This window comes from Drosophila pseudoobscura, chromosome 3 (assembly GCF_009870125.1).
Source record: "Drosophila pseudoobscura strain MV-25-SWS-2005 chromosome 3, UCI_Dpse_MV25, whole genome shotgun sequence".
NCBI lineage: Eukaryota > Metazoa > Arthropoda > Insecta > Diptera > Drosophilidae > Drosophila > Drosophila pseudoobscura.
This window is the reverse complement of record NC_046680.1, coordinates 4,685,910-4,713,722: the sequence shown is the minus strand read 5'-3', so window position 1 is coordinate 4,713,722 and position 27,813 is coordinate 4,685,910. Positions and strand designations below refer to the sequence as shown.

The 27,813-nt window shown below is 46.2% G+C and overlaps 1 protein-coding gene across 1 annotated transcript; it reads right to left on the bottom strand.

The window, feature by feature from the left end:
• Positions 1-251: 251 nt before the first annotated feature.
• On the bottom strand, positions 252-27,365 carry LOC4803442 (GTP-binding protein Di-Ras2). Its single transcript, XM_001360130.4, has 7 exons — positions 27,227-27,365; positions 13,831-14,424; positions 10,260-10,427; positions 9,679-9,788; positions 6,754-6,947; positions 2,952-3,081; positions 252-2,874 (listed from the first exon to the last, which is right to left on the bottom strand). The coding sequence occupies exons 2-7, from the start codon at positions 13,993-13,995 to the stop codon at positions 2,799-2,801; spliced, it is 843 nt and encodes a 280-aa protein (XP_001360167.2). The 5' UTR covers positions 13,996-14,424; positions 27,227-27,365; the 3' UTR covers positions 252-2,798.
• Between the last annotated feature and the right edge of the window lie 448 nt (positions 27,366-27,813).

The following is a 27,813-nucleotide window of genomic DNA, read 5'->3' as shown; positions in this document are numbered from 1 at the left end:
AAATTCCATTAGTTACTTTTAATGGACACTGCGGCTGGCTGGCTTACTGTAAAGGGAGAGCGGATACGGGGTCACGGCACTACTTTTAATTGATTTAGTGGAAATTGCTTACTGTTCCATTTCCATGGCTGGCGAGCCGCTTGCTGCCTGCTGCCTGCTGCTGCTGCTACTGTTGCTCTTAGTCCACCGGACACAGAATGCGGAATGAAATTTATTATGCAATGAAATCAAACACTACAGACCGGGGCGCATTGGGACGTATTGTGGTTTATTTTAACGGGCTAATACAATTGTCAATAATTCAATTTGAATTGAAATTCAATTAGTCTACAAGTACATGACAGTGATACACATATGTACGCACACCTAGAAAGTTATTTTGGTTTTTTGTTTTATGCTTTTAACTATTTTTAGGTTACAGTATTTTTGGATTTAGTGGTGGTAAGTAGAGCGACTCCCATTTGGGCTTAACTTTAATTGGTAGAACAATCGAATTACGTAGACAAAAATACATATGTGTGTGTGTATTTCAAAATTGGATAAGTGGTTTAGCCAGCTGATGTACATATGTACTGATATACTGATATACGGTGTACGGTGAAATCTTAAAGAAATGCCGGCTCTCCCATGTGATCCCACTAGTCGCTGATATATATATATGTAAACGTATTGTATGTATGTTTGTATGCAGGTTACAGTTGGTTGATAAGAGATCGAGCGCCAGTGAGGGCTCTTAAGATTTGTTTCATTTAACTACACGCAGTAACAATGTATAAACCGTATTACATATAAAACAAACTCCGCTGCACATTGTATTCTTATACATATTATATATAACTAAATAACTCGTGGCTTGGCCATAGCCTGGACCGAAATGAACTAAGAAATTAAAATAAATCTCTATTTAAACTACTGAACAAATCAACCTTTCTGCACAGTTATATTATACTCTGTACATACATATGTACATATGTATATACTGGTATGTATGTATGTTATGTATTCTACAATATACCATCACAATTCACTTTGCATCTGCTTTTATTCTTTTCATTTACAAATCCATTAGTTATCTCCTGCCATGCTCTGTACCATCTAACAGTTTATTCCGTAGTCTTTCAAATAAATCTTATTGAATAAGTAATTCAGAGAGACAGAAAGAGAGAGAGAGAGAGAGACAACACAAAGAGTTTCTTATCACATGCACCCACAGCACACATGCATTCACACCATTGCAACTGTAACTGTAACTGTAACTGTAACTTGTGTGGAAATGGATAATAATTTGCATGCAACAGATTTGTCGAGTATTCTTTATCGTAAATCTCCCACAAAGCACCGAAAAATTTAACCAAAGTGTGCTTTGTGGGAACTTTGATTTTTTGGCCATTTAGCATAAGAAGTACACCCTGTATAATCCTTGAAAAACATTCCTCAAAAACGCATCAAATTTATTTTACAATTACGTTTTTTGCATAGTAAATTTATGTATGTTGTACTTTCCGTAAAAGATTTTCCTACTTTTTCAGTGGTTCTTGAAAGCCAAAAGAAAATGCCACGAAATTGCTTTATGGTATTCCTTTCCCCACACTCTTTCTCGCTGTGATTTCCTTTTGGCCTTCATGTCTGATTCAAGTGGAGAGGAGCTGCTCAAATCCAAACCTCTTTACCCATCCACCACCATTGGAACATCAAGATTTTTTGAAACGCTTCAATATTGACTACAGTGTCAGCTAGATGTGCAATTAAGTTTGTGTACACTTGTAAATATGTATATTCCATTTAGAAGTAACCTTAGAGCTATGTTTAAGTTATTATACCTGCAGGTATTATGATAGCCAGCCAATGGAAAACGCATTAAACTTAGTCTTCTCCCAGAATAACAACGACTGAGCCATTAATTTCTCGTCAAAAGGAACTCTATGAACTGTACTACGATTCTTCGATGCCCCGCCAGACCTCCCCCTCTCCCGACACTGATTAAATTCAAATTCCGCGCACAAATTTCCACCTCAGGCAAGAGTGAAATTCTCAAAATTCTCTGTGGAAAATCTATATTCCTTAGTCGTATAAAAGTAATTTCAAATATAAATAAACTGGTCCCCCTAAGCAGTAGTAACCAATAAATCGAAATGGTGTGCCACTCAATTCAGTTCAAGGAATTAATAGCCCATCCTAATGCAGACCCTAAACCGATTTCCCCTGAATATTTGTAATTAACTCAGCTTAAGAGTTATTTTTCCATAGAACCATAGATGCAAGGTCCCTGACTGACAGTTTCTCTCTCTAAGTAAAACTGAGAGACATTTTGGCATAGATATCTGACAAATGGACAGCGACCATCGGACTCGACTGCTGGATGCGGTCTGGTAAATGCTACAAATGGGAATATAATCTGCACTCTTTAAATAATATTTTTCCTGAACGCATTCAGGCATGGAGTTTCATTTGGAGTATGCCATTGTGGCACAAAATAATGCTTTAGATAGCCAATATGCAAATACGTATTGCTTGCATACACTAATTATCGAGTTGTACATTTATTATCAACACATACGGGTTACAGGGATACTGGGTGACTGGGTGACTGGGTTACTGGGTTACTGGTTTGTTTGCCTTTGAGCAAGTTTGGGTTTCACGAATTTAATGCCGTAAACACGTTATCAACTCATTACATCGAACAAAAATATTCGCGCCCTTTGTTTATGCACACTAATTAACTGCAATCCACTATTAATAATACATATTGTGTGGCCACATAATCCATAATTTAATTATGCCCCCGACGCCTTGAATATTTACTGCAAATTGCAGTCATCGGATGCGTTGTTGATTTGCTGTTTGGTCTTGCGGGAGGCGCGGCGGATGAGGGACCTGAAATGGTAATGAATATGGATATTGGGCGATTAGAGACACGGGGCACGCAGAATGCAGGCTCCTGGGGCACTCACCTGGAACGCGGCTTCAGCTTCGCTTCGGCACTGGTGCTGGCCACATCCACCGCATCGACGAGGCTGGAGGGCTTCTTGTCGCCGCTGCCCCCAGCCGCGCCCAAAGCCGGACTGTTCATGCGGTTTTTGTCTGTAACGGAATTTAATATTTGCTAATTAGAAAATTTCCTGTTCGTTTCGCCACAAAGGGAATGCTGCAGTTTGTAATCCAATTTCCCGAATGCGGTAACGCGTGGCCCTTGTCCCGTGGCGCGTGTGACGGTTGCTGGAGCAACTGCAGCTGCCACATGGCTGAGGAACCCATTCAAGTATGCACTGCTGCCGCAGAAGGCTGGCATAATTAACTTGAGTAGGAAACAGGGGCACCACACTCGAGAAACTTCCACGCAATTCATGTGCTTCTCGAAATGAGTTTTTCGCAGTCGGTTGCACAGATGGAACGAGTATGGAGATAAGACCGATGCAAGACCCTTTTGGCATTTTCCTCTTATCACAACTCAGCTCCGGAAAGGTGCTCGAACTGGTTGCAACAACCATTTACCCATTCGAGTCGACTGAGCCACGCCAATGAAGTTATTAACTTCCGACTAATCCCCAATCAACCTGCCATTACCAAGCCGAAGGTATTCAATTTAAGCAAAAGGTGTTTGCTTGTTTGCTGAGCTGCTGCCCTTTGTGAGCCAGTCAAGCGTCCAATAAAGCCCAAGACAAACAAAGGACTTACAACGGACTGCGACGAACCGAGGTGTGAATCATGGAAACCATAACGAAGGCACCCACAAAACTGGACTGGAGTCGACTCAAATTAGTTATAGCAGTTTAAAGCCTATTAAGCCGTCTGAGTCTATCTCTGGCTAAATGATCCGTGCAAATGGAATTATTGAACTCGTCAGCAGTTGATTGTCTGTGTGCCTGAATGTTGCACTACCAGAGTACTTCTCTGTGGCGACTGTCACCAGCAACCCCATTGTTGTCAGAAAAAAAACGCGAAAATAAGAAAAAAAAAAATGAAAAGGACAATAGATGCCGCTGAAGCGCAGAGCGCGAGAGAAGAGCGGCCCCCACTGCTGCCAAAGGGATAGTAAATACCGACTAAGCGATGCTCTCTAACCCTGCGCAACCCCCAGCAGACTTTCAGTCAGGCAGAGATCGCTGCAAAACCTAGGTTTTGATGCCGGAGCGGCATCATAAAAATACTGCCATCCCAGCACGAAAGCAAACACATACGCGTATCGTATGTGCTGGGGTGGAAACGGATGGATGTGGGTCTGGGCTTGGGGCTCGTTTTTGTAGATATGAATTGTGCATATGCGGCGGGAATTGATGCGTATGCCGTGTAACAGAAATTTAAATTAAATTTGTTTTATTTTCCCCTGTTTCGTGTGGGTTTTCATCAGACGGCGGCTACGAGCCTCGGAGCTGCGTGGCTACAAATGAAAGAAAACACAAAACATTTGTGTGCTCCACTGCTCCAATGCTCCAATGCTCCAATTTTCCCCTTGCTCTTGTGCGACTAAATGGATTTGGCCATATAAAATGGGTTTATACGAGTGAGATTGCAGGCCTAGCTGCTCGATGGGCAGGGTATCGGGAAGTTTGAGCTTTAACTGGCAACAAATTCAACGCATAAACGTGGCGCAGGACGTATCTCGCATTTGAAGTATATTAAGAAACTCTCACAATTGAGTTTAGCCCGGGGCTGGCAGGCAGGCTGCTTGCGGTGCCACCCGAAACCTCCTCAACGACCCAGTGTAATGGAGGGGCTGGGGAAGCCGCTTTCTAGCCGCAGCATGTGTATATGTATGTGGCCTGCAGCCTTGGCTTTGTCTCATGGTTTCAGCTTACGCGCGAGGCCATTTTGATGTCCTCACTCAAGCACACATACACCGACACTTCTGAGCTGTAAGCACGTGTCCTGGCACACTGAAACACTCACAGAGACATAAACAATGCCAGCCGCAAAATGGCAGCGCCGCAAATGAAATTTCTCTGATTTGTTTTTGCATATGCCGCGTTGTACTTTTTAAGGCAATTACTCGACTGTGGCAAGACCCACTCCTAGCGACAGTCTCGGCGCCTTGACTCCTCAAGTGATTAAGTGCTTAGACCCATTTTTGGTGGTACATACAGGTCCGCTCTGAGGGCTGGGCTGTCCGTTGAACTGCCAGAGGAGTACGAGGGCCCCTGCCACTCGACCTTTGCCATTCCGACCACAATTGTCGCCGTGTCTTGCCTGCCTGTCATCGACAGTTGTGGCTCTTTGCACCAAATATTTGACAACATTTTTGGCCAGCATTTAATATGTTTTGTGGACACACGCAGAGAGAGAGAGAGGGGGGTGATAGAGAGTGAGTGAGCACATGAACATGGCTGCTTTTTGTTTCGCATTTAAATTTAAATTTGCTGGAATGTATGGGCTAGAATACAATCTTCACTCCGAGGCGTCTGCCAGCGGCCAACTTTGCTCTTAATTTGAATGACTGAACTGAATGGAATGGAATGGAAAGGAAAGGAACAAGCTAGAATATGTTTAAAGGGAGAAACATGGTTTTGGGGCAACTAAAAATGTTATCAAAAGTCCTCCAGGCAAACAGTTCAATTATTGGCAGCAATGTAGACAGCCGGAAGTGTGGGGGGGGGGGGGGGGCTTTGAACGGCAGCTCGTAATGATTCAACAACTTTTTTCTTGAGCGGAAATTAAATTAATTATTTGGCTGGCCTCTAATGTGGTGAGGGGGAAGGAAGGAGTCAGCGGCAACATTTTGGGGAAACATTAATTAACTAGATATTTATACTTTGCGGATCCAAAATTGAAAACTTCTTGAGGCGCGTCCCCGTCCCCTTCCCCGTCCCCATCGGCCGACGTCTGCTGTTCTTTCTGTTTTCTGTTTCACATGCCGCGCGCCAAGTTTGTAATGAGATAATAAAGCATTCCATAATGGGGTAATTAGAAGGTCAAGCTCTTTAATTAATACACGTGCTTGGCCCTCGAACATTTTGATCAAATTCGGGACTGGGCCGTCGAGAAAGTGATTCCCTTCCACAAACAGAATGATGTCTTCCCTTGTCTCGGGCTGGTGTTTCGTTGCTTCTGTTTTCTGATTGGACCTCCTTTATGTCGCCCGATGAATAATGAAAAAGAGTTTGTCTTTGTCAATTGTATGGTATGGGGGTGGGATGGGAGCTGGATGGCGATGGCGATTGCGATAGCCTGATCCATTTTGGCTGCCGAATCTCCACATTTAATTAGGGTCCTGCAATTGTGCGAGTAGCAGCCCTGCTAATTGCGTTCAATTAGCCAAATTGGCACAAATGTAGCAATGTTTAAAGAGAGCCCATTAATTGGCACCCGATTTTGGTTCGGCCTGTACCGTGCTGTGTGATTTAAAATGAATAAATTAATAAATGTCCTTCAATAATTGATTAAGCCGGACGGCCACTGGGTCCTAGTCATGGCCATAAGCCCCAGATTAATTACACCGTTGACCTGCCAGCGACGTGGGCTAATTATTGCATTTATGGGAAGGCGCTTAAAGCTCGGAATAATGTTGTAATTGGACTTGGAAGTGGCACGCTCCGCTCAAAGCTCGACTGAAGGACCCATGGAAGGCCGGAATTGGCCGCCGTCTGCGAACTGTGAATAGTGTGACACAGCAAACTTTCAATCATAGCCGGCGAATATGAATGTGTAATTGATATTTGAAACTGCCAAAGCCAAAGCAGCGGGAATGCTGCAAACACTGGCGATGGTCCATGGCCATGACCATTCTATAAGGTCCCGCTCCGATCGCCCCATACTTACTGCGACTGGACGAGGCACTGACGTAGGCGGAGGAGCGGCGCTTGAATCCGCTGGGCGCCGCCTCGCCGGCCACCCCGCCGCCGGACCCGCTGCTGCCGCTGCTGGTGGGCAGGAAGCGGGACAGGGAAAGCAAGGACTTGAACAGCTCGGTCACGTTGCTGTCCTCTTTCGCTGAGCACTCGAGGACCTTGGCCCTGCAATGGAAAAAAAGCCAAAAATTGTTTGTTAGTGGATACTTTTGGGAGCTCCGTATACGTATACGTATACGAATACGTAAACGTAGACGTAATGAATACATCCGAAACTTCGGACAAGCGAAAATAAAGCGAGCAATATGTAAATTCCGAAAAAACAAACAGCAAACAACAGCAACAATATTGTATGTTCGATGCATAGCATTCAGTGTTTTTGTGCGCCGCAACAATGTGGAACATGGGGCAAGTGGCATGTGACAGGGGTCTCAACGCCAACGACCCGAGGGCAGGAACAGTAACAGTGGCAGGGGCAGGGGCAGTGGCAATAGTGGCTAATGGCTGAATTGAGCATGTCATGGTTTCGCTGCAACTTGCGGCCACCAAACCGATTCGCTGTGCCGACAAGCTGCGGCAAGGCCGGAGACGAGGAAGAGGCACGGTTGCCATGCCCGCACATACATATTGATATGTGTATCTATCAATATGGCCAAGTAAACAGGTAACATCTGCACCGAAAACTTTTGAAATATGCGACAAATTTCGATGCTTCAAAAATACTTTTCTGAGAATTTAATTTCGTTAAATATTTATGTATCTACTACCTGTGGAAAGTGGCTTTGGGACACAATTTAAAACCTTTATGGCTCACTCAACAGCAAAAAAGAATTAATATTTATGTATTTAATCCACAGATTTTCATTTAATTGCCATGGTCGAGTGGGCAACACAAGCATATAGATACCGGAATTGTTAATGCCATAAACTGCCACGGCAGTAAATCAAAGTAAAAGTGTTGGCCACATAGCCGCAGTAATGTTTTTTCATATTACTAGAATAAACATGGCCAGAGAAATGCGCATGACTTTGCAATTAAATGCTGTATAAACACAATGCTCCACCTTTGACAAAGCAAACCAATTACCCGTGAGTATGCATGTACACAGTTTCTATAGTTGCATACCTACATATGTATATTTATCTATATTCAGTCAGGCTGATAAATGCACTTGGAGTGGCGTACTCTCGTAGCGCTTAACCGCAGACAGAGCCGACAGACAGACAGACAGACAGACAGACAGACAGCCAGATGGTCAGGAAGCATCAGCAGAGCAACAAATTGCATTGCCGCTTGCTGCTGGAGAATGCTTCACAGAACATGCCACGTCAAGTCTGTGGGGCTGTGGCAGCGCAGTGGGAGTGGGAGTGGATGTGGGGATGGGGTCTGCGGTTGAGCTGTGTTGAGGTGCGAGATTGTGGCCGAGGGGTTAAGGCGCTTCCCAACCCGTCCCAGCCCGACATACCCAAAACCGCACCATCAATCTACGTAAATGTTTAATCCAGCAGGGATTTTGTATGTAATGCTAACGCGAATAGTCTGCTGGCGTGAGTACTGTGCTCTGCCGCCCGTGTCCCGTGTCCTGTGTCTCGTGTCCTGCTTCATCCTCTGCCATCTCCATTCTTCGGTTGAGTGCGCCTTCTGTGTGGTGTCTGGTGCTTTTAAATAAGTTTACGCACGCATGTTTTACCCGCAACACGAGCCGGCCTCGACACGCCTCCTCCATCCGCTGCCCCGGGACTTGGTTCAGCTTCGCTCCTCCTCCTCCTCCTCCTCCTCCTCCTCCTCCTCACCTTAAATGGAATTATGCCAAGCCCCTCCAGGGCGGTTGGCACGTATGTGATTGTAAGTGATTTTTACGAGTCCTGGTTTGCGGTTTATTAAGGTCGCAATTACAACATGAAAACTGCCTTCGGTGGAGGCAAGTGCGAGGCTCTTTCATGGGAGAGGACATGAATACCCCTTTCAGGGCCAGTTGTCACGCGAGAAATGCATTAAAAGTGTTGATGTTGAAAACACAAAAGTTAATCAGGTCAGTTCCAGTAGATCGCATAGTGCCTTAAAGAGATATTCCGGCAGTATGCTGCCAATATCCCACTCCTGACCCCTCTCTCGCAGTCGGAATAACTATCATTGAATGCAGTTGGAAGTAACGGAAGTAAAGCTTATGCATATGCATGCCATACTTGTAGGTATCAATGGGACCAGGCAATTAATGTTCTATGCGACAGCGACACCAATTGCCACCGGGCATGGCCAATTAGGAACTATTGGGTGGGAATATTTCCTGGGAAATGTTGCACGGCGAATTGCTGTTTTCGATCAGGATCTTAATCAGGTGCTGTTACTCTCTCTGTTACTGCTGGCCATGGAATGGCCAATTTTTTTGCCAACAAATGCCACTTAATGAGCACCGCAACCCCATCCTCGGACAATGCAACTGATTTCGGTGGCAAAAGGCTCCGGGAAGTGCTCGCCGACACTCCCTTTCACTGCTCTGCCTGCTGTCACGCTCGCCGTCGCTTAATTTCATTTGTAGCAATTTAATTGCGCCGCTTGCCGTTTGCCTTCTGCAGTTTGCAGTTTCAGTTTTCCATTTGGCATTTCCCTTGCTATTTGAATGGTTTGGTTGGACGGCGTTGGGGGTTGGGGGTTGGGGGTTGGCGGTTGGGGGGTGAAAGGGGATGTTTCGTACAATTTATGGAGCTTTTTTAATTCCACTTTGTTGCGTTACTTATGAAAATTGCAGCTGTTTTGGTGGTTGTGCGGTTTTGGGGGTTGCCCCGGCCCTGGCTCTTTTGGTCCCTAATTGCTGTCGCCTGCCGCAGCTGTTGTACAATTTTATTTGGGGGGTTACGTATACTCGTATTTTGTTGAATTAATGGCTGGACTTACCTTAAGCGCGGCAGCTCGCAGAAAACCCAATCTGTCACCTCCTCCTGTTTGACCTCCCTGTGGGTGGGGGCCAGGTCGGCTTTGTTCCCGGCAATCACAATAGGAATGTCCTGCAAGGCGACAAAAAGGGAATTAGCAGAGTCGAATTAGAGAGTCGAGTACGCGTATTAGGAGCAGCTCCAATTGTACTCCAAAGTCTGGAAGCTGAAAGGCCCGGCACAAACAAAGAACCGCTCCCGCGGCTCCCGCAGGACGGGAAAAGTGCGCGATAATTGACACTCGGGAACAATGGCAGCGCGAAGCGGAAAACGGAAAGCGAATAGGAAAACAATAACAGCAACCAACTGCAGAGTTGGAGAACAAGAGCTCAGTGCGGGCGGGCCTAATCTCTCATCCGCTGGCGCTCCGCCTCAAATGAGAGCATTTTAATTGCTTTGCGGGCTGGGGCCATCACACTGCGTATGAGAGATTTCTCTCGTACTACAGCTCTTCAGCCCGCACCGCTGATTACATCCAAAATGCAGGAGTCCATCTACACCTCCACCTCCAGCTCCACCTGCAACTTTGGATGCAACACTCACCTGGAAGTCACCGCGCTGCTCTCGGATCTCCTCGAAGCACTGCTTCACACACTGGAAGCTGGGCGCTGATGTGGCGGCATAGACGAGCATGAACGCGTGCGCCGTGGCAATGGAGAGGCGTCGCATGGCAGGGAATTGCATGTCACCGGACGTGTCCAAAATGTCCACCTGCAACGGAGGCGGAGCATGCAACATTGATGAGCAAAAATTACGTGTAATGAAATATTCCATGACTCAAATTTGATTGCAGACCGCACCCGTTCCCGCACCCGCACTCACACCCCGTTCGGTTTCATATTTGATGAGCCAATTTTAATTGGGTTTCCCGCAATTTTATTAAAGAAAAAACTGCCATTTCATTTAACCTTGAAATTCTGTGAGGACTCTCCATTTTAAATGTAAAGAGAAGAGCGAGCCTTCTTCCATGCCTAGGACAAGGACGAGCATTGTTCCCAGCCGCAGTGTCAACAGCGTGCTAAGGCCAACGCCAAAGCCAAAGCCAAACGTTTAGCAGTGTCAGTGTCTGCTCTCCGCGGCAGCCCTCCAGCGTCCCCTGCCCTGCTGCTGCTCCCCATTCAGCCTTGGCTTCAGCTATTGTGACGCAAATTTGTAACGCATTGTTTGGCCGGAATGAGTAAACTTTATTAAAAACACTTTACGAAATGACACAATTTGGATTTTCGGCACCGATTCTCATCGTGTCCATGTGGCAGGCATTGTTCATTGTTCGGTTCGGTTTGGTTCGGTTCGGTTCGGGTCGGAGGCATCGAGTTCATAGCTGGATAGCTGCGTCATACACACTCGCTCGTACGACACAAAATTGCTTTTTAGGAGCAGAAAATCGTTTAGTGCAATGTAATGTTCCCGTTGATGGCCACACGCAGCTCCGACAATCAGTCACAGCGGGTTGCAGTTGCTTCTTGTTTCCCAACTCGAGTAGAGGCCATTAAGGAGAGCCTCGACAGCAGAAACATTAGTAGAAGCAGGAGCCAAGCAGGAGGCAAAATGTTCTAGGTAAAATTGATTTGGATGCATTTTGCCGTTGGAGATTGCATAAATCACTTTAAGCCTTACTGACAGCCCTCGAGTGGAATTCAATCTAGACACAAAGATTCAGCCCACGCCTTACCTGGCGTCCTTAAGATGGCCATTGGGCGCCAAAATGAAATTAATTAAAACGACATTTTTCTGGAAAGAGAGCCCCAGTACGAGACTTGGCGACGACGGCAACGACGACGCCACCACCAACAGTGTCGATGTCGCCTTTCAACATCAATTCTGCCAGCATCCACATCCACATCCACGCCGATTATGATGATCATAATGATGATGCTGATGCTGATGACGGTGATGATGGCAACGTCACCTCCATCTTCCACCCAGCGCAGCGCCCTATCCAGTACACCTATTAATCAACTTTCTGCCCCAACTTTTCCCGGATATACCCGTACTACTCGTACTAACGCAGAGTGCTTGCGGTGTAAGACAAGTTTGAACAGCAAATAACCAGCTTAAACACTAACAAGGGAGGAGGATGAAGGAGATGTGCCATCGGAGCAGGAAGTTCCCGGCCATGACAAGGCCCCTAGAATGTGGCAGAGCCAGTGCTGTCTATTCGCTCGGAAATCTCTCGATTCCCGCCATATTTGGCTATTTTTGGTTCTGATTGGAGGGAAAGATAACTAAAGTGTCTCAAATTACACAATTCACAGAGCATATATTGTACATACATATACGAGTATTCGACATCAAATATGTATCCAGCCAAACCCCAATGCTATCGATTCTTGTAGAGTCCTGATTCCAGATCTGAACTTGAAGCAACGTTATCTACGTGTTGCAAAATTAAATAATATATCCAATATAACAGTCGAGCTTCTCTATTACGAACTTCCGTACAACGAAGTTTTCTATGTTATATTTCTAATACGAGTTTTCCGTATAACGAATTCCCTTAGCTCTGCAAAAGTTCTTGATCAGAATTTGAGGAGTGTATTTGAGTGAGTATTGAAGTGAATTTGGGTTTTAGTGTTGTTTGTAAAACATGGATTTCCCGATGGATATAATACCCGAACCTTGAAGAGTGTAGATGTATAATAGATTTGCGTGGTGGAAGGCTCCGACCCTATTATATATATTTGTATATCGCTCTCTATGTAATCTGTTTTTATTGATATATTTCCAAGTCCATCTCTCAGAGGTAGATCAACATAATTGTGAGTCCTTACGCCCCCACAAAGGACGAAAATCTGTGGCATCCACAATTTTGAAAACACGAGTAAACCGCAAACCAATCTTCCTCGTGCTGTTCTGGCGGAGGGGCGCGAGATAAAACGGTTCGTGTTGTTGTGAGAGGAGAACACAAGAGACAGATATAAAAATAGCTCATATATATGTATATATATATTTATATATATGTATGTACCAACTGAGTATTGGGTATAAAAATAGAGCCGCGGTTATGGAAACAAATAAGTGTTGATTGCAATCGATTGATTGAAAGACTTTACGGGATCTTATGGTGTATTTGTATTGTATTTATTTTTTAAGTGTTTAAAGTTGTGTGTGTTTTAGTGTAAGCAATATAAAAAAACAACAACAACGCAATAAAAGGAAACAGCGAATAATATTTAACGCTACAGCATTACTGTACGGGTACGGGTGTTTTCGATTGCTGCTTTTACTGATTTTCTTGACTTTAGTATTTTATTTATATGTTTTCTATAAATTTTGGTTTTCTTATTATTATTTTACAAATATTTTATTTTACACAAAACGGACAATATAAGCATTTCGACTTCAAAATATACCAGAACGAAAGTATATATAATATACCAGGGTGACCATCCTGAAACGAGCGGAGCATTGCAAAATAAGCAGTAAGAAGTAGGTGTCTATGTGTGTGTCTATGGTGAGAGAATTGAATTTCTTTAGGGCTATTGACGGCTGCTGTTCCGCACACTAGGCTCGCCTCAAGTGCATTTAAATTAACAAGAGGTCATTCGATCAACTTGCGTTTTCCTCATAAATATACGATTATATGTACATATGTGTAATCCTACTTATTTATGCCCTCGGGCAGCAACAGAACAGGCATTGAGGAACCGTACTCAAAGCCCCAACCTCCCAGGACGGCATCCCTTCTACTCCATTAGCAAGAGACCAGGGAAACCAAGGAACGCACGTGTCTAGGCGGCTTATACTTTGCATATGGAATTTAATGCCTAGAGGTTGTGATGCTGTCTGAGATTTTTGGACAGGCTATTCTCCAGACATCCAATTAGTAGATTTCCGCCTAATTAATGTGCTTACTTGCAGCATTTCTGCCAGTTGATGGTCACTTTGATTGGCCCAATGAAGTCCGCCTCTAATTGCAGGCTTGCACTTTAACTTATCAACTTTGAGCGCAAGCGAACAATACGCGACGGAAAACAAAGGTCCTCTTCAAATGTCAGCAAGTAACTACAATGAACCCCTAGTACAGCAAGACTTTTTTCATATTTACACTAACAGCATTGTAGGGCTTTGTTCCCGGACTCGTACCCGGACCCCGACCCGGACACAGACTCACCTTTAACGTGACGCCACCCAGGTCGTACTCGCGGTTGTAGAGATCCTCGACGGTGGCGCGGTACTTGTCTGTGTAGGTTTTAAATAGGAAACGCTTTACAATGGAGCTCTTGCCCACTCCGGCCCCGCCAAGCAGCACGAGGCGTATGCGTTCCAAGTCCGCCATTTTGTCCCAGTCGCCGTCGTCGTCGTCTGTTTAGACTGTAAATCGTTTGTCGCTCAAGGAATTGGCCTCACTTGAGAGGCTCTGCTCCTGGCTCTGGTGCAAGAGGATCCTTCTTTGTCGTTTACTTTCAATGGAATGCCTTTGGCTCTGTGTACATTTGTGTGTGTTCTTTCTGCCTCAGTGCTACAGCTACAGCTACTGCTGCTTCAACATTATGTTTTATTGCTGGTGTGTTTCTGTTTCTGGAGCAGCTTGGGTTCGAACATTATGAGTCCGAGTGTGGCGTCACACTTTAGTTTGATTTCCGTTTTCCGTTTTAATGTGGATGTTCTGGCACCACTTTCCCCTCTGCTATTTCCCCAACAGCTAGAACCGTGCGGACTTCCGCTTTAGCGACTTCCGCATCCGCTCGAGGGTGGCCGCGTTGTGCTAAAAGTAAACAAAAAGCAGGAAATGTTTAGGTAAAATTTAATCTTCGGCTTATAGCCCCCCAGAGCTCCAATTCAAACTTTTCCTATTTTGAAATGCTGCCGGGAATGCTCAACAAATTGCGCAGCTCGAACCAAAAGTATCTGCAAAAGCAGCTGCATGATTGCAACCGCAATTGCAACGGCAGCCTCCACTCGTATGTAATCATAATCGGCTCACGTGCTTGCCTCGCAAATCAGATAAGCGTGTAGTGCAGGCCAAATAAACCCACATCGATACAGAAGCCAGAAGCCACGTCCAGCCATCTGAATCATCGCAGTCCACTAGGATGCAGCGGGTGGAGTGCCTGCTGTGGATGCCCGCCCGCCGTGTGCAGGGATGGATGAAGGGCGTACTTGTACGCCATTCAGGCAGTCTAAATATAGTAGCAGATAGTGCATATGGCTTATGAAACAGCACACAGATACTACAGTCGAAGCAAAGGATACGGAAGGCCCTTTACCATGTCTATACGTGGGAGTACTCGTACTCGTACTCGTACTCCTGCATGCTAAGTGCACGGAGCCAATTCAATTTTCAAGCTTTTTTCCAAGTCAAGAGCAGTTTGCACCTGGGCAGCACGCCGGCTACACTCGCACAACTACACGGCAGTCTGCTCTCCATCCACCTCCACCTCCACCTCCTCTAATTGCAACATGATATAATTAGGTTTCCAGGGAAAATGCAATCTATTCCAGGCAAGTGCACATATTGCGGGGGCTTGGGGTCGGCTTGGGGCCACTGCACATAGCTGGCAAAAATTTTGATAAATACGTAACTGAATATTCAACACCTGCCAACAGATAATAGCTTCAGAGTTTAGGTGCACGGCGTGCATCATGCGCTAATTACTGCAATGCTAATAAATGCACACGGGGAACTACCAAACTGCTCCCGTGCCACAGATACTTTGGCAGTATGCGCCACCAGAGGCGACAGACCAGCTCCGATTGCTGAACGTTGTTTCACTTCTGTTCGGCACGAACTCTCTCTTTCCTCCGTGCCAGGTGCTCTTTACGGACAGTTGAGCCAGTTGGTAGGATATCTAATTGCTGGGTTCATTCTGGAATACTAATGAAGTGTTTATCAGCAGTCTAAGTACGAGTGTAGGGTAGTTCTGATTCTGATGCAGGAAAATAACGAAGATTATTGCTCGTTTGCTTGACTCTGCCGCTTCTCTGGAAGGAACGGTGTCTATGCAAATTCACCGCCATTTACATTGTGATGATGATAAACTTTAATGGGAAATCTGTCTGCCAGTGAAGTTTGTTGCTCCACACAACATGTTCCTTGCTTCACCCGTCTCACCGTTTTGGAAATCCCTGCGCTGCCGGCCACACAGGTGGTGAGTGCATATTCATTTGCATCGCTCTCAAAGAACCTGCGTAAAGGGGGCCAGGAATAGGCCAGGACGCTTTTTCACTGGCTAATGCGACGTGATGCTCTCGTAGTGTGTAAGAGCTGGAGAGAAACTCTGAATGCATCGGAGTCATGATGCTAATTGCATGGAAGGGCGGGGGAATATCAATATGCGTATGCCATGGGGGACTATCTATCTTAGAATTTAATTCACTTCCGAGTGCCCCAGCAACCCGGCGAACTTTGGCGCACGCAGCAGCCCTGACAATCTTTTCCGCTACACAGAAAAATTTAATTAAATCTGCTAGGCCCACGCAGAAGTCGCAAGACAGTAGGCAACCTACGAGTACGAGTACCAGCGACATCTGTGCCTGGGCATGGGCCGGGGGCGGGACCGGGACCGGGACCGGGACCGGGACCGGGAGCGGGACTGGTGTCGGGGCCGGAGAGAACATACATAAATATATTGTAAAAGAACTGCGGGACCGGCCAAAAGTTTTCGCTTTACATTTTAAAGCACAGCGTGCTGAAGGAGCGAGCGGAACTTGAATTAATTTTTCCTGTTTTCCGCAAATGAAAACGTTCCTGCTGTTGACATTTTCTGTTGTTTCTATCTGGCACCCAAACATGTCATCAACAACTCAAAGAGCGAGGGACCTCTGGAAACTTTTGCAGGACGTGTCTGCTCGAGCACCCGAAAACTGCAAATGTTTTCAAAAGCATCAGACAGGGAAAAATCACAGAAAAGAAAGCAGAAAATTGCTGCGTCCCTCTTTTTCTTTTTTTTTTATGCTAGCTTTGTTGGAAACCAATTTATGTTTTTCCCCTTTCGATTTCTACGAATGAGTTGAGCTCTCTTTTGAGGCCAAAAGCCAAAACGGAATCACAAGCTGGAAAACACGTGAATTGAAAATAGGGAAAAGGGGTTGATTAGCTTCATGAAGGTTGGATCGGGATCAGGCCAGAGTGGTTGATGCTAGTGCTGATGCTCTTGCTGCTTTGGCATTCCCTGACAGGACGGACGGCATTTAAAATGTCATCAAAAGCACATTTGCCTGCTTCCCACACCAATGGGGCAGAACGATGCACTCAAGGAGTCAAGGATTTGTGTGCAATGGCAAGATGGAGCATGTGACATGATAACAACCCCCCGACTGACTGTAAAAACTGCTAGTATCTCTGGGGAATTAAAACGGAAAAGAGAGATATGTAGATACAGTCCGTCTGTCCGTAACTTTCCCATCTGCATCTGGACACAGTCCAGGGCACGCCAATCACTGGGGGCCAGAGAGTTTCCCAATATTTATTAGCCCCATGCCAAGCTGCCTTCAGTGGCCAATAGTTGATTAAAATGCCTCAAATGCCGCAGGCAGATCAAAACTTCTTCGAAACCGCTCTTACAAAAGCTTCCGCAGAAAAGTTTGCCAGGGCTTGGGGTCCCGAATATGTAAGTGTATGTGTGCGTGTGCGTGTGGTGTGTGTGTGCTTGTGTGAGGTTGCGTACTTCCGCTCGATCGCACCGGAGCCATGTTGACTGCCTCAGTTGCGGATGATGGACATGCGTTAACCTTTAGCTATCCGCAGCCACACAGCGAGAAATATGTGCCACAAAGGATTGATGGCACACATTCACTTTGTGGATCGATTAGCCATAAAGAAGGGTGTTATTTCATGTTTTATCACGAAAATACCTATCATTTCTTTCTGGTTTTCTAGGAGGATATGATGGAATAGTGCTGTGAGGCTCAAAGATAACCTGAACTGTTTCTTAGCCCGAAGGGTTTTAGTTCGCTCCCTGCTTTTCTTCGAGTGAACTTAGCTTGGGCCCCATACACTTGGAAAGGCTCTGGCCGGAATGCTGTGCCCAGCAGCACTCGGACCACAACTAATTGAGATTGTTTTTAGAGGAAACTTCATTTGTTTGCAATTTGTTAATGCAAAATCCACAAAATGCAATTTATTTTGTGTTATTTTGTGCGACGAAATTGAGCCAGCCCAACAATTGGGAAACTTTATTGGGCCCAATGTCGAATTTGTAGTAAAGTATCACGTTTTATGTGTGATTACTTTCCGCATGTGTGTCTATGCCGTCGGCCGTGGGCTGTGCGTCCTGTGGCTTTGTGGTGCTTAAATCATAAAATACGCTTTTATGTTGCACACACAAACGGGCGACGCGTCATCTGCCATCTGGCATCTGGCATCAGGCATCAGGCGTTGGGTTGCAAAGTACGTGGTTGCAAAGGAGTTCGCCTGGCCTGCCTCCAGCTCGGAGATTTATTGCCATGGATTTGAACTGCTAATGGGGCCAAAAACGGTCGCAGCTATAAACAAATTATTTTATGAGGCTGGTGGCAATACCAATGTCGATTCTGGTCAGGCTGGCGTCCCGTCGTACAATACCCCTTTCTCTCGTCGCTCTAAGGGTCGTCGACACAGCTTCATGATTACAAAGTGGTGGCGCCAAAACGGGGCCAACAAGCGTGTTGGCCTTAAAGTGTTGATTACAGCGATGATGGCGGCTCTTTATGGCTCCGTCTAACACGCCCTCCACGCACACATGACGCCCCCAGAGGTGTGCTTGATGTTAATCTTCGTGAAACGAGCTGCTGGCTTCAAAAAGTGGATTCAACTCACGCGAGCATCTCTTGCCGACATGGATACAAACTCTCACAAGCGCAGACCCCAAGCTACACTGAGAAAAATCAACAAATCAACATAATAATCCTATTTTCTGTCCCATCCTATCCTACATTTTTGTAGTAAAATGAGTGTAAGTTTTTGAAAACGTAGTAACATCGGTTGTCTTTTTCGTCTCTTTTATCCGTTGAGTGTATCCGGAGCACTTTCCCCGCGGTGGCTGGTCTTTAAAGCCTTATCCTCTTTCTGGTTCAATGGTGTGCGGAAAATGGGTCACTACCTGTTACACATTTAAACTAATCACAGCAAATGACCGACGAGAACAGCGACCAGGGAGCTGGGTTCAAGTGAGTGTCTGCCACCTCCCCTCCTATTGCATTGCCCGGCGAATATCCTGGCGCACACCTTTTATCTGCTCGACTTAAGTGTTATTAAAAACTTTGTTGAGGTACTCGTATCTAAAAATAAGCTTTGAGGGGCGAGGTCGCGTTCTTTTGGCCGTCCGCCACTTGGGCAAACACTTTACACTTGGCGCGTTCCCAGTCCGGGGAGGCAAGCGGAGTGAGTCCTCAGCGAGGACTTAATGAGCAAACTCTGCAATTGCCACAACAGCAGCCACATCGCAGTTTGCAACTAGAAACAATGGCAAGTTGGAACAAGAGTTTGATGTAGATTGGATTCGCGCCATGCGGCTAATTGGAGAGCGGAAAAAGGGCAGCAACAGGGGAAATTTCCATAATTGAGTTGGCCAAACGAGTGCTATCAAAAGGTGCTTAGATTCTACATCTTATAGTGTGTACGAGTGTGTACTCCTCAATCTATCGCTACTGCTGGCCATATCGAGTGCTGCAATCGTATCCTAATCGAATCCTCTGTGCTTTCGCAATCAAGAAAAGGTTGCCTTCCACACGCAAATTTCGTAATCGACTTTGTGCGATTTGTGTGCTGCTGATGAAGGGGGAGAAGTTTCAGGGGGCATCCTATAAATTTGATTGCAGCCGAAGCGTGAAAAGCCAGCAAGGCAAAATCTGGCAGAAGCCGAAGAAGAAGCTGCGGAGAGAAAGGTCAGTAAACGGCTAGGAGCCCGCCCGCAACCTCAAAGCCAAAGCCATGCCACGCGGGTCACAGCTTCCACAGCTAATGGCTAAGCAAACAAGGCAGAGCATGGCGAGGACGAGGGCTAAAGCTCCGATCTGGGGGGCGGACATCATCGAGGATGCAAGAAAATTAATGCAAAAACTTAATCAGGCGCAAGAGGGAGTGGTGTTCGGGGCTGGCTCTGGAGCTGGAGCTGGGGCAGGTGCAGATTTTTCGCGCTGCAGTCCCGAGTGCCCCGAGGGGTTGCCCTGTCATCGACTGTCGGCATCTGTTGAACCGCAAATTAAACACAAACAAACCAGAGACACTGGAGGGGGTGAGTGGAAAACGGGGTAAGTGAGAGGGGACACAGACCGGCATAAAGAGACTTACTCACTTGCCGCCACTCGTTGTGTTTGCCTTTTGGCCAAAAGAGTGTAAACCTTGTTCACGATTGTCGCCGCCGTCGGGTCGGTCGTAACACACATCTACACGTCCACACGGTCGAGCCATGGGGCATGTATGTCTGGCTCTGTGTGCAACTGTTGCAGTCGCATGTGGACCTGCCACAGACTTTTCCGACTTTTGCCCCTTCTGCCTCTGTTTGTAGGTTAATCGTATGGCTCACCCATACACAAACACAGACACGCGCGCACACATGGAAAACACAATGACAATAAAAATGGCCGTGACTGTGTCTGAGTCTGTGTGCAGATGCGTCTTGGCGTCAATTGATTTGACTTGTCCCCGTCTCCGATCCACTTGGGGGCACTTTCACTGCGTCCTGTGTCTCTGTGTGTCTAGCAATTTTGGCAGCTCATGTGTGCTTACTTGGCGCTCGCTCTTTCGCTCTCTTTGTCTTTGGGCTCTCTGCGTGTGTGTGTGTGTCTATGTCAAGAGCGATAAAAATTTATGAGCCACCCTAACAGCACTTGTTCTCCTCCAGTCAGAGGAGTCCCCTGCCTGTGATCCACATGCTAACTCAAATTTATATGCATGTTGCTGTTCGCTTCTCACTCGCATTTTGAATAATTGAAACAATTGTGGAAATATTGTTGTCCCACCCGAACGCACTTGTCACATTTTATGCCTCAACAGAAACAAAAACGGAGTGCACACAAATTTGAATGGAATGCAAATGCAATCAAGCCTTTTCAAATTGCCCAAATCAGAGCAGGAATGCACTTTGCAAATGCTAAAGCCATGAAAAATGTGGCCGATGCAATATTATAGATATTTATTTACGATTTTTGCCCGTCTCCTCTGAAATGAACTTTGTCAAATTAATTTCGTTGGCATCCTGTTCGTTCTGCCTGCGCCTCTGTGTAACCAAGCATGTCTCCGCCTTGCCTTGGCAAATTTCAATTAAAATGGGGGAAATCTGCACTCTCAAAGAAATGCACACAAGCGGGTGGGAGGCAGAGATACGGAGGGGCACGGAGGGACATGGAGCGACATGGAGAGACACAGGAGAGAGCGTTGTCTTGCCTTTGTTAAATTCTAAATTTCTTCCTGGATAAATTGAGCTTATTTATCGAAGTTTTAATTAAAAACCTTCATTGAAGAACTCCCTCCCCCTCCCCCTCCCCCTCCCTTCCCGAAATGGGCAAGTGTGTAATTACAACTGCGACGACAGCCCTCCCCACTCAGCCCTTCTCAGCGCTCCTGAGAAGGAACCCTAGATCTTCAAGACGAAGCTAAGACCAGGACTTCGCGCCTTAATGTAAGCAACAAATACAATTCATACAGAATTGAATTAGACTTAATAAACAAGAGTGCCGAGAAGGAAATGGTGCTCTGAGGAAAAGCACAAAGGGCGCAGTTGAAAATCACCCGGAAATAAGTAGGAGAACGCCACCAACAAAAAGGAGAGAGAGTCGCTCATAGATGGAGAGAAGAAGAGGGGAAGAGAAGTAAGTTGAAGCTGTCTAGAAGGTACTAGTACTCGTAATAGAGAAGGAACCCAGGGCAGATTCATAAAGCACGCAACGTGCCTTACGCGTGAGTGACTTTCGAGAAAGAATGAGCAGCGGAAACACGGGAAAACAAACAACGGAGTAGGTACAGCGAAAGGGAGAGAGAGAGGAGGGGGAAAGCACTGCTGCGACACGTTAAAAAATGTGCAAAAAGAAAGGGCAAGCAAGAAAAATCACAAACAGCATTCCCAGCATTACAACGGCCGAGGCACGAACCGACGGCAGGAATTTCTGAAAGTCGAAGAAAAAACTTATCTCAGCCAATGCTCCCCGTGTTCGTATACCCGTGGAAGAGGGCCCGCCGAACTTTGAAATTGCAAAATACATATTTCGCATACGCATCGTTGTCAGTCCCCAGTCCTCAATCCTCAGAGAGAAACCGGAACACGCACTTCTAATGACGAGCACAATAAGATGACACTCAGATCATCATATCAGACCTAATGAGCACATCTCGGGCATAACGTATTGTGTTTTGTCAGGTCCATGCTGTCAGGACAACAAAGTGGACATAATTTGATTTGGCCTCTTGGCAGATTCCACTCCCTCTTCGGCTCATTGAAATGCCCTTTGACGGGATTCTATGCCCACATTGAGGCCTGAAAACTTTCTCAAAGTGTAGCCGGCTGGGAATGGCAGCTCGACGCTCTTCCAGCCAGCCGCCCGCCAGCCATTGACAGAGCTTTGAGCACACCAAAAAATGGACAGAGCGACTGACGGCCTTACCGACTGACAGACGGACAACCAGACAGACGACCTGGCTAAGGGAGTGGTGGACAGGCCAGCATTCGTAGGAGTTTCCCTTGAAGGCGCTAGAAGAGATATAACAGAAATTGCGGAATGCCAACAAATAAAAATTTATAAGTGTAGGCATAAAAACATCCCCCTTTTCCTCATTCCCCCATTCCCACAGCCAGACCACGGCACGCCTCCTTTGGGGCAGCCTCTGCCTTGTCAAGGTTTCTGTGTACAGAACCAAGACGATTATAAAGAGATTTGTGTGTCTGTGTCCCGGCTGAAGTTGAGTTTGAATTGGAATATGGACAGGAGCAGGGACAGGAACAGGAACAGGGATGGCGCTGAAGCAGATTGTGGCCTGGCCTGCCTGATGAGGCGCTGATGACTGTCATCATAATCTCGATTAACATAATAATATCCGTAATCGTAATCATCATTGATGCTGCCCTGATTGTGTCTGCCTCTGCCTCTGCTGTTTGCCGTTGCTGTTGCCTAATTTTATCATCTCATTCTTTCGCTGGCCTCAAATTGCCCATAAGTTCGTTTGTTCTGATGTCTTTTTTATGCTTTCATTGTTTGTCCTTCACGATTCGAATTTAATTGCTTGGGCTACCCATGCCCAACGAAAAGGTCTGTGCCGATTTGTCATGTGGGGTCAGGAGTGGAGAGAAATCTCAAACGCCGTAGTCTGCAATCGATTTCTGTAATCGCCCTCGGGGTCAACCATTTCCTTGATTTTCCACTTTTGTACTTTAAAGCAGCTTAAAGCCCAGCGAAAAAAAACGAACTCAATTTGATACCATCATTGCTGGGAAAAAAAGTCTAGGAATGAGAAAAAAAATGAAAAAAGGGAAAAAAGGAAATGCACAAAACGGCGAGAAAACTTTTAGAAAATTCATTTGGCCACTCGAAACATCCCAGCGACTGCGGCATTGACGGATATACAATCCTATTGATTGTGCTCTGCATGTGCAACCTCTGCGGAGGCTGGAGGATTGCCCATTGGCTCTGGACTTGGACAGGTGATTGGGTGAAAAAAACGGCAACAAAAAGGGGCCGCCAGTGGCAGTGAGCGAAAGTTTCGTAGAGATTGTCAATGACCAGAGCCAAAGCCAAAGCCAAAGCCAAAGCCAGAGAAAAGGCAAAGACGAACGCAGTTGCGGACATGGTGAGTGATTCTCTGAGGCATATGCCTGCCATCATTTTTTCCTCCATACAACCATGTCCGCTCAAAGGGAAAGGGCACGGACAGTTTTAGCTCCCCAGGAGGGTTGGGATGTACCGGACAGACGGCTTCCCCTGCTCTATGGCACCCGCTCGGCTTCGATCTATCCTAGTTAGTGTTCAGGTTGTACTGACTGCATCTGACACTTTGAAATTGAACCAAAGAAAGTTTCGGTGTGTATCCTGGTGCCATTCAACGTCCTTCCATTTTGCGGTCAGCTATCTTGAGTTGGTCACCGAATCCTTCTTGGAATGCACTCCCACTCACTCTCCCTCTGGACCAGTCAGTCGCCCTTTGAGTGAGTTCATGGCTTGTTTTCGGTTTCGGTTCGAGGTTTTCTTTAGTTTTGATTTTCCACTTGATCGAGTGCAAATTTCAGGCGGCAGCCTCGCAGCCCTACGTCAGCGGCTGTTCACTCAACCGTGTTATCAAATTATGAACATTTGCAACGTAAATATGCATTGCTAATGTGACTGAAGTGTTCCCGTTAATTAGGTTGCACCAGCAGCACCAGCCACATTCCGCATGCCCCAGCGACCGGCTGCCCACCAGCCCACCGGACTGGCCCACCTGCCTAGTTGCCGCTCTGGGAGTGGGACTGGGACTGGGACTGTCGGCGTTCTACATAATTTCCTGTTTGCAGGCAAAAAGCTTTCTGGCTGCTTGAAATCATTGTGCAATTACTGCAAATTGTTCTGCACATTTGTGTGGGGGGCTGGCTGGCTCATTTTGCATATTCTATGTGTCAGCAGCCCATTATAATATCAAGTTGAGGAACGTGCCGCAATCGCTTGTGCCTCACACTCCACCTACCATCTCCGAGGGCCCTTCTCTGGCTGGGAAGTAAGTCAAATGGGCATTTTGTCGCTGGAGTTGAAATTGCTTTTAATATAATGCGATATTTGTTTGCTTTCTATTGGCCCACATTCCTGGAAGGCTTCACAGTTTTGTAGACAAAGCGTTTAATGGTCATTCAGTGCCTTTGAGCGTATCCCATCCCATCCCTCTCCCCCCGCCCCTCCCCAGCTGTCCTTGTTGAGACACAAATTTCGTGCAATAAAATTTCAATAAAGTTTCAAAAACACAAGTCTGTGCGAGGCAAAGGGGAATGGTCGGAGAAAGGCCAAAAAGCAAAATCCGTTAGACCATAAAAACAGCACAAGCACAAACATGACCATTCTCATCGATGTCCTCGTCGTCATCAATGAGTGGAAGACAACGGGAAGGGTCCGCCGAGTCCGGCCAGGGTCGGGGTCCGGGTCCGGTACTTTAATCAAATGCGACCGCAGCAACAAGAAGCTACTGTGCCCCAAAAGTGTGTTGTGGGTGAAAATTCAATGAAGCCATTGGTAGGGCAGTGGAGGGCAGGCCTGTTGAGGGGTAGCTGGAGGCTCAGAAGTGCTGCCGGAAAAACGAGCAAAATACTATTAAAGTAAGTGGAAATGGAGGCATCAAGGCGTAAACCCGAGGGCCACACACATGGGAAAAGATGGGACCGGACAGGATCAGACCGTTGCCATTGACAGGCCAAGTGGAAGCTTTGAACCTTTTATGTGCTTTTAATTTTATCTCAACAACAAACTGATTTTCCCGTCTAAAAGTGTGATATTTTGCCAGTATTTAGTGGTCTTATCTCGTTCTCTGATGCTCATACTCTGATGTGCACTTCCATTTTCACTCTTCATAAGTATTGCAATTTTCAGCAGCTGCCAGGGCTCTCAGGGTTGAGCTGCTGTGCGTACAGCAATGCGTATGAGTGATATGCAAATAAGCGTATCTGTTCCTGGGAGCCAGAATACCGCAGTAGCAGTCCCCAGCAGCTGCCAATTAATTGCAGGTCCTCAAAGGTGCCAGTCACATATCATATGCCCCAAAATACCCGAAAATATGAACAACCTTGGGCCCTAGAGACCGGCAGGCATTCACTTTATCAATTAGATGAGGCACATATAATTAATAGACGCCACAGACACGGGCTCCTTTGTGCCTGACAAATGATAACGATGCGGTCGAAGTAATGAACCACAGAAGTCCCAAACAAAGCCACCACATACGCACACACAGCACAGAAATACGGGGAAAACTTGACTTTGATATCATGTTGATCGGAGCAGAGCTGTAGCTCTATGGGAAAACTATGGCAAATGCCGCCGCACTTCTGCCATCCGGTCTAGACTTCATTATCACATAGTGGGCGGCCGTTCGGCGGGGTGTGGGTGTCCCTTGGGGGGAGGTTTGTTCTCTAGCAGCTGCTGGGCTCTGCTTAAAGATACAATAAATAAAACACCCATACATATTTATATCTGCATTGCTTTATGTGGGTGTGCGCTATCCTCCATTTACAGTTTGGCAGCAACAACATTTAATCCAGCATAAACATATGGAACAGAGGCATAGGGGATGAAGGCGACAGGTGAGCAATGGGCTTAGTCAGCCCCCCTTATCCTGATGCGCGCAAAGAACTGGAATCCACAGCCAGAGGAAACCTTGGCCTTAAACGTAGAATTATTTATTCATACTCGGGAGTGAGTAAAGCAAACAATTTGGGTTTCTGTATTCTGCCGAATTCCTAGATACGAGTCTCTAAGGTCCGGACTCCTGAGTGATAAACCTTTTTCCCAGCACTCTGTTTGCCTTTCATCAGAAAGCGCAAAAACACTGCCAAGTACTCGGAAAATATATGGAATTACAAATTGAAAAAAGACATTAGATGAATGAATGAATACGCAGATGAGAAATGCCTTTTCGCAGCGAAATTTGAGACCAAATTAAAATTCTATTGCCGCAAAATAAATGTGATAGGATGAGCTAGGCAACGGCAACGGCAACCGTCCAACTCTACACTTTATGTCCAATTCTGCCTCTGCAACAGCCTGGCTTCAAGAATGCCTCGAATCACAGTTGATGAATCGCTTCAGTCCGGATCCGCACGACGGAGGGACAACAGGCTATGAAACTGCTAGGTAACATGGCTAAATCCGATTATAGAAACCCAAAGGCAGCTATGAATGGATTGGCGGGAGAGAGGGTTTGATTTTGGCTTCTATTTTGGCTCATATTTTGTTTGACAAATTTAGAATTTACGAGAGATGCCTTTGGGGATGCTCGCAGCCCCATCTCGGCTCCGTATTTGGGGGAGCTGTCTCGTGCGAGCCGTGTGTAATCGTAATAAAAATGCACAACATGGCACAGCGTTTTCCACCCAGCCGGAACACACAAACACACAGATCTACAGGCAACTTAGAGCTTACTTAGAGATGTTAACAGGCGTAAAGACTCTTTTTCTCTACTCCTCCAAAAAAATATAACCTAAAGATTCGGAGTGAAAGTTGCGGCAGCTACAAATTTAATGCGCCTGCGATAAATTTTTATTATTCCAGCGGATGCTGCCGTTAAAATTGGATATTGAAGACACCTATGGATGGTGGTGGGGGGCGGCAAAGATACGAGTAATGCGAAAAATTTGAATTTTCCGCAATAACCGTTACTTCTCTGCTCTCAGGCACTTTAAAGTCCTTTTGCCTTTTCGCACTCGCAGGCGGAACGTGCCTCGTTCTTGTTTCAGCCACTATCTTTGTTTATGTTTTAATGCGGCTATAAAATGCAGGAGAGGATGGACATGGACGGTGCCTGGACGCATTCCAAATGACCGCACGTTCCCACACATACACACAGTCCTACTGGGGACATGTCCTGCAGGTCTTTGTAGGTCAAAGTAGGAGCCTCTGTGGGCTCTGTGCCTCTGGCTTACCTGTCGTATACTTAATCACCTCGAAGTAACTGGCGAAACTGGTGGGAAAACTGCAAATCGGCACGTGAGATTGATTAAACTTCTGATTTATGTTCTAGCAAATCTCTGATCACGAGCACAAAAGCCACAGACACCTGGAAAATACCACTGGACGAAAAACTACAAGTGTAACCGTCGCTTCTTCAGCGCTTCCTTTAGAGGATTCTGTTCGCGATCGCGGAACACACGCGTTGCTGTCAAGCTTCAAACTACTCGACTGTCAGCTCGGGTCGTTCTTTTTATACGGCCAGGACACGGACACTTGCCGCCGAGGCATTCAAAACACAACATGTTGCAGGTTGGACATGCAACCCAACAAGCCTTGCAAGCTCCCAAGGCGCAGGCGTCTCCGAGGTTGCCTGCAGGACCTCTCTAAGAATAGTCGGGTTCAGAACCAGAGCTTTCGACTGACGCTAATGCCTCCAACATGCTGGAAAGGCTGCGAGCTGTGTAGCCTCATCCCCCCTCAGGCCTTATCAAACGTGTTTGGGTAGTAATAATTCCTATGACAGTTTAATTTTGGGAGAAGGCCAGAGTGCGTTTTGGGA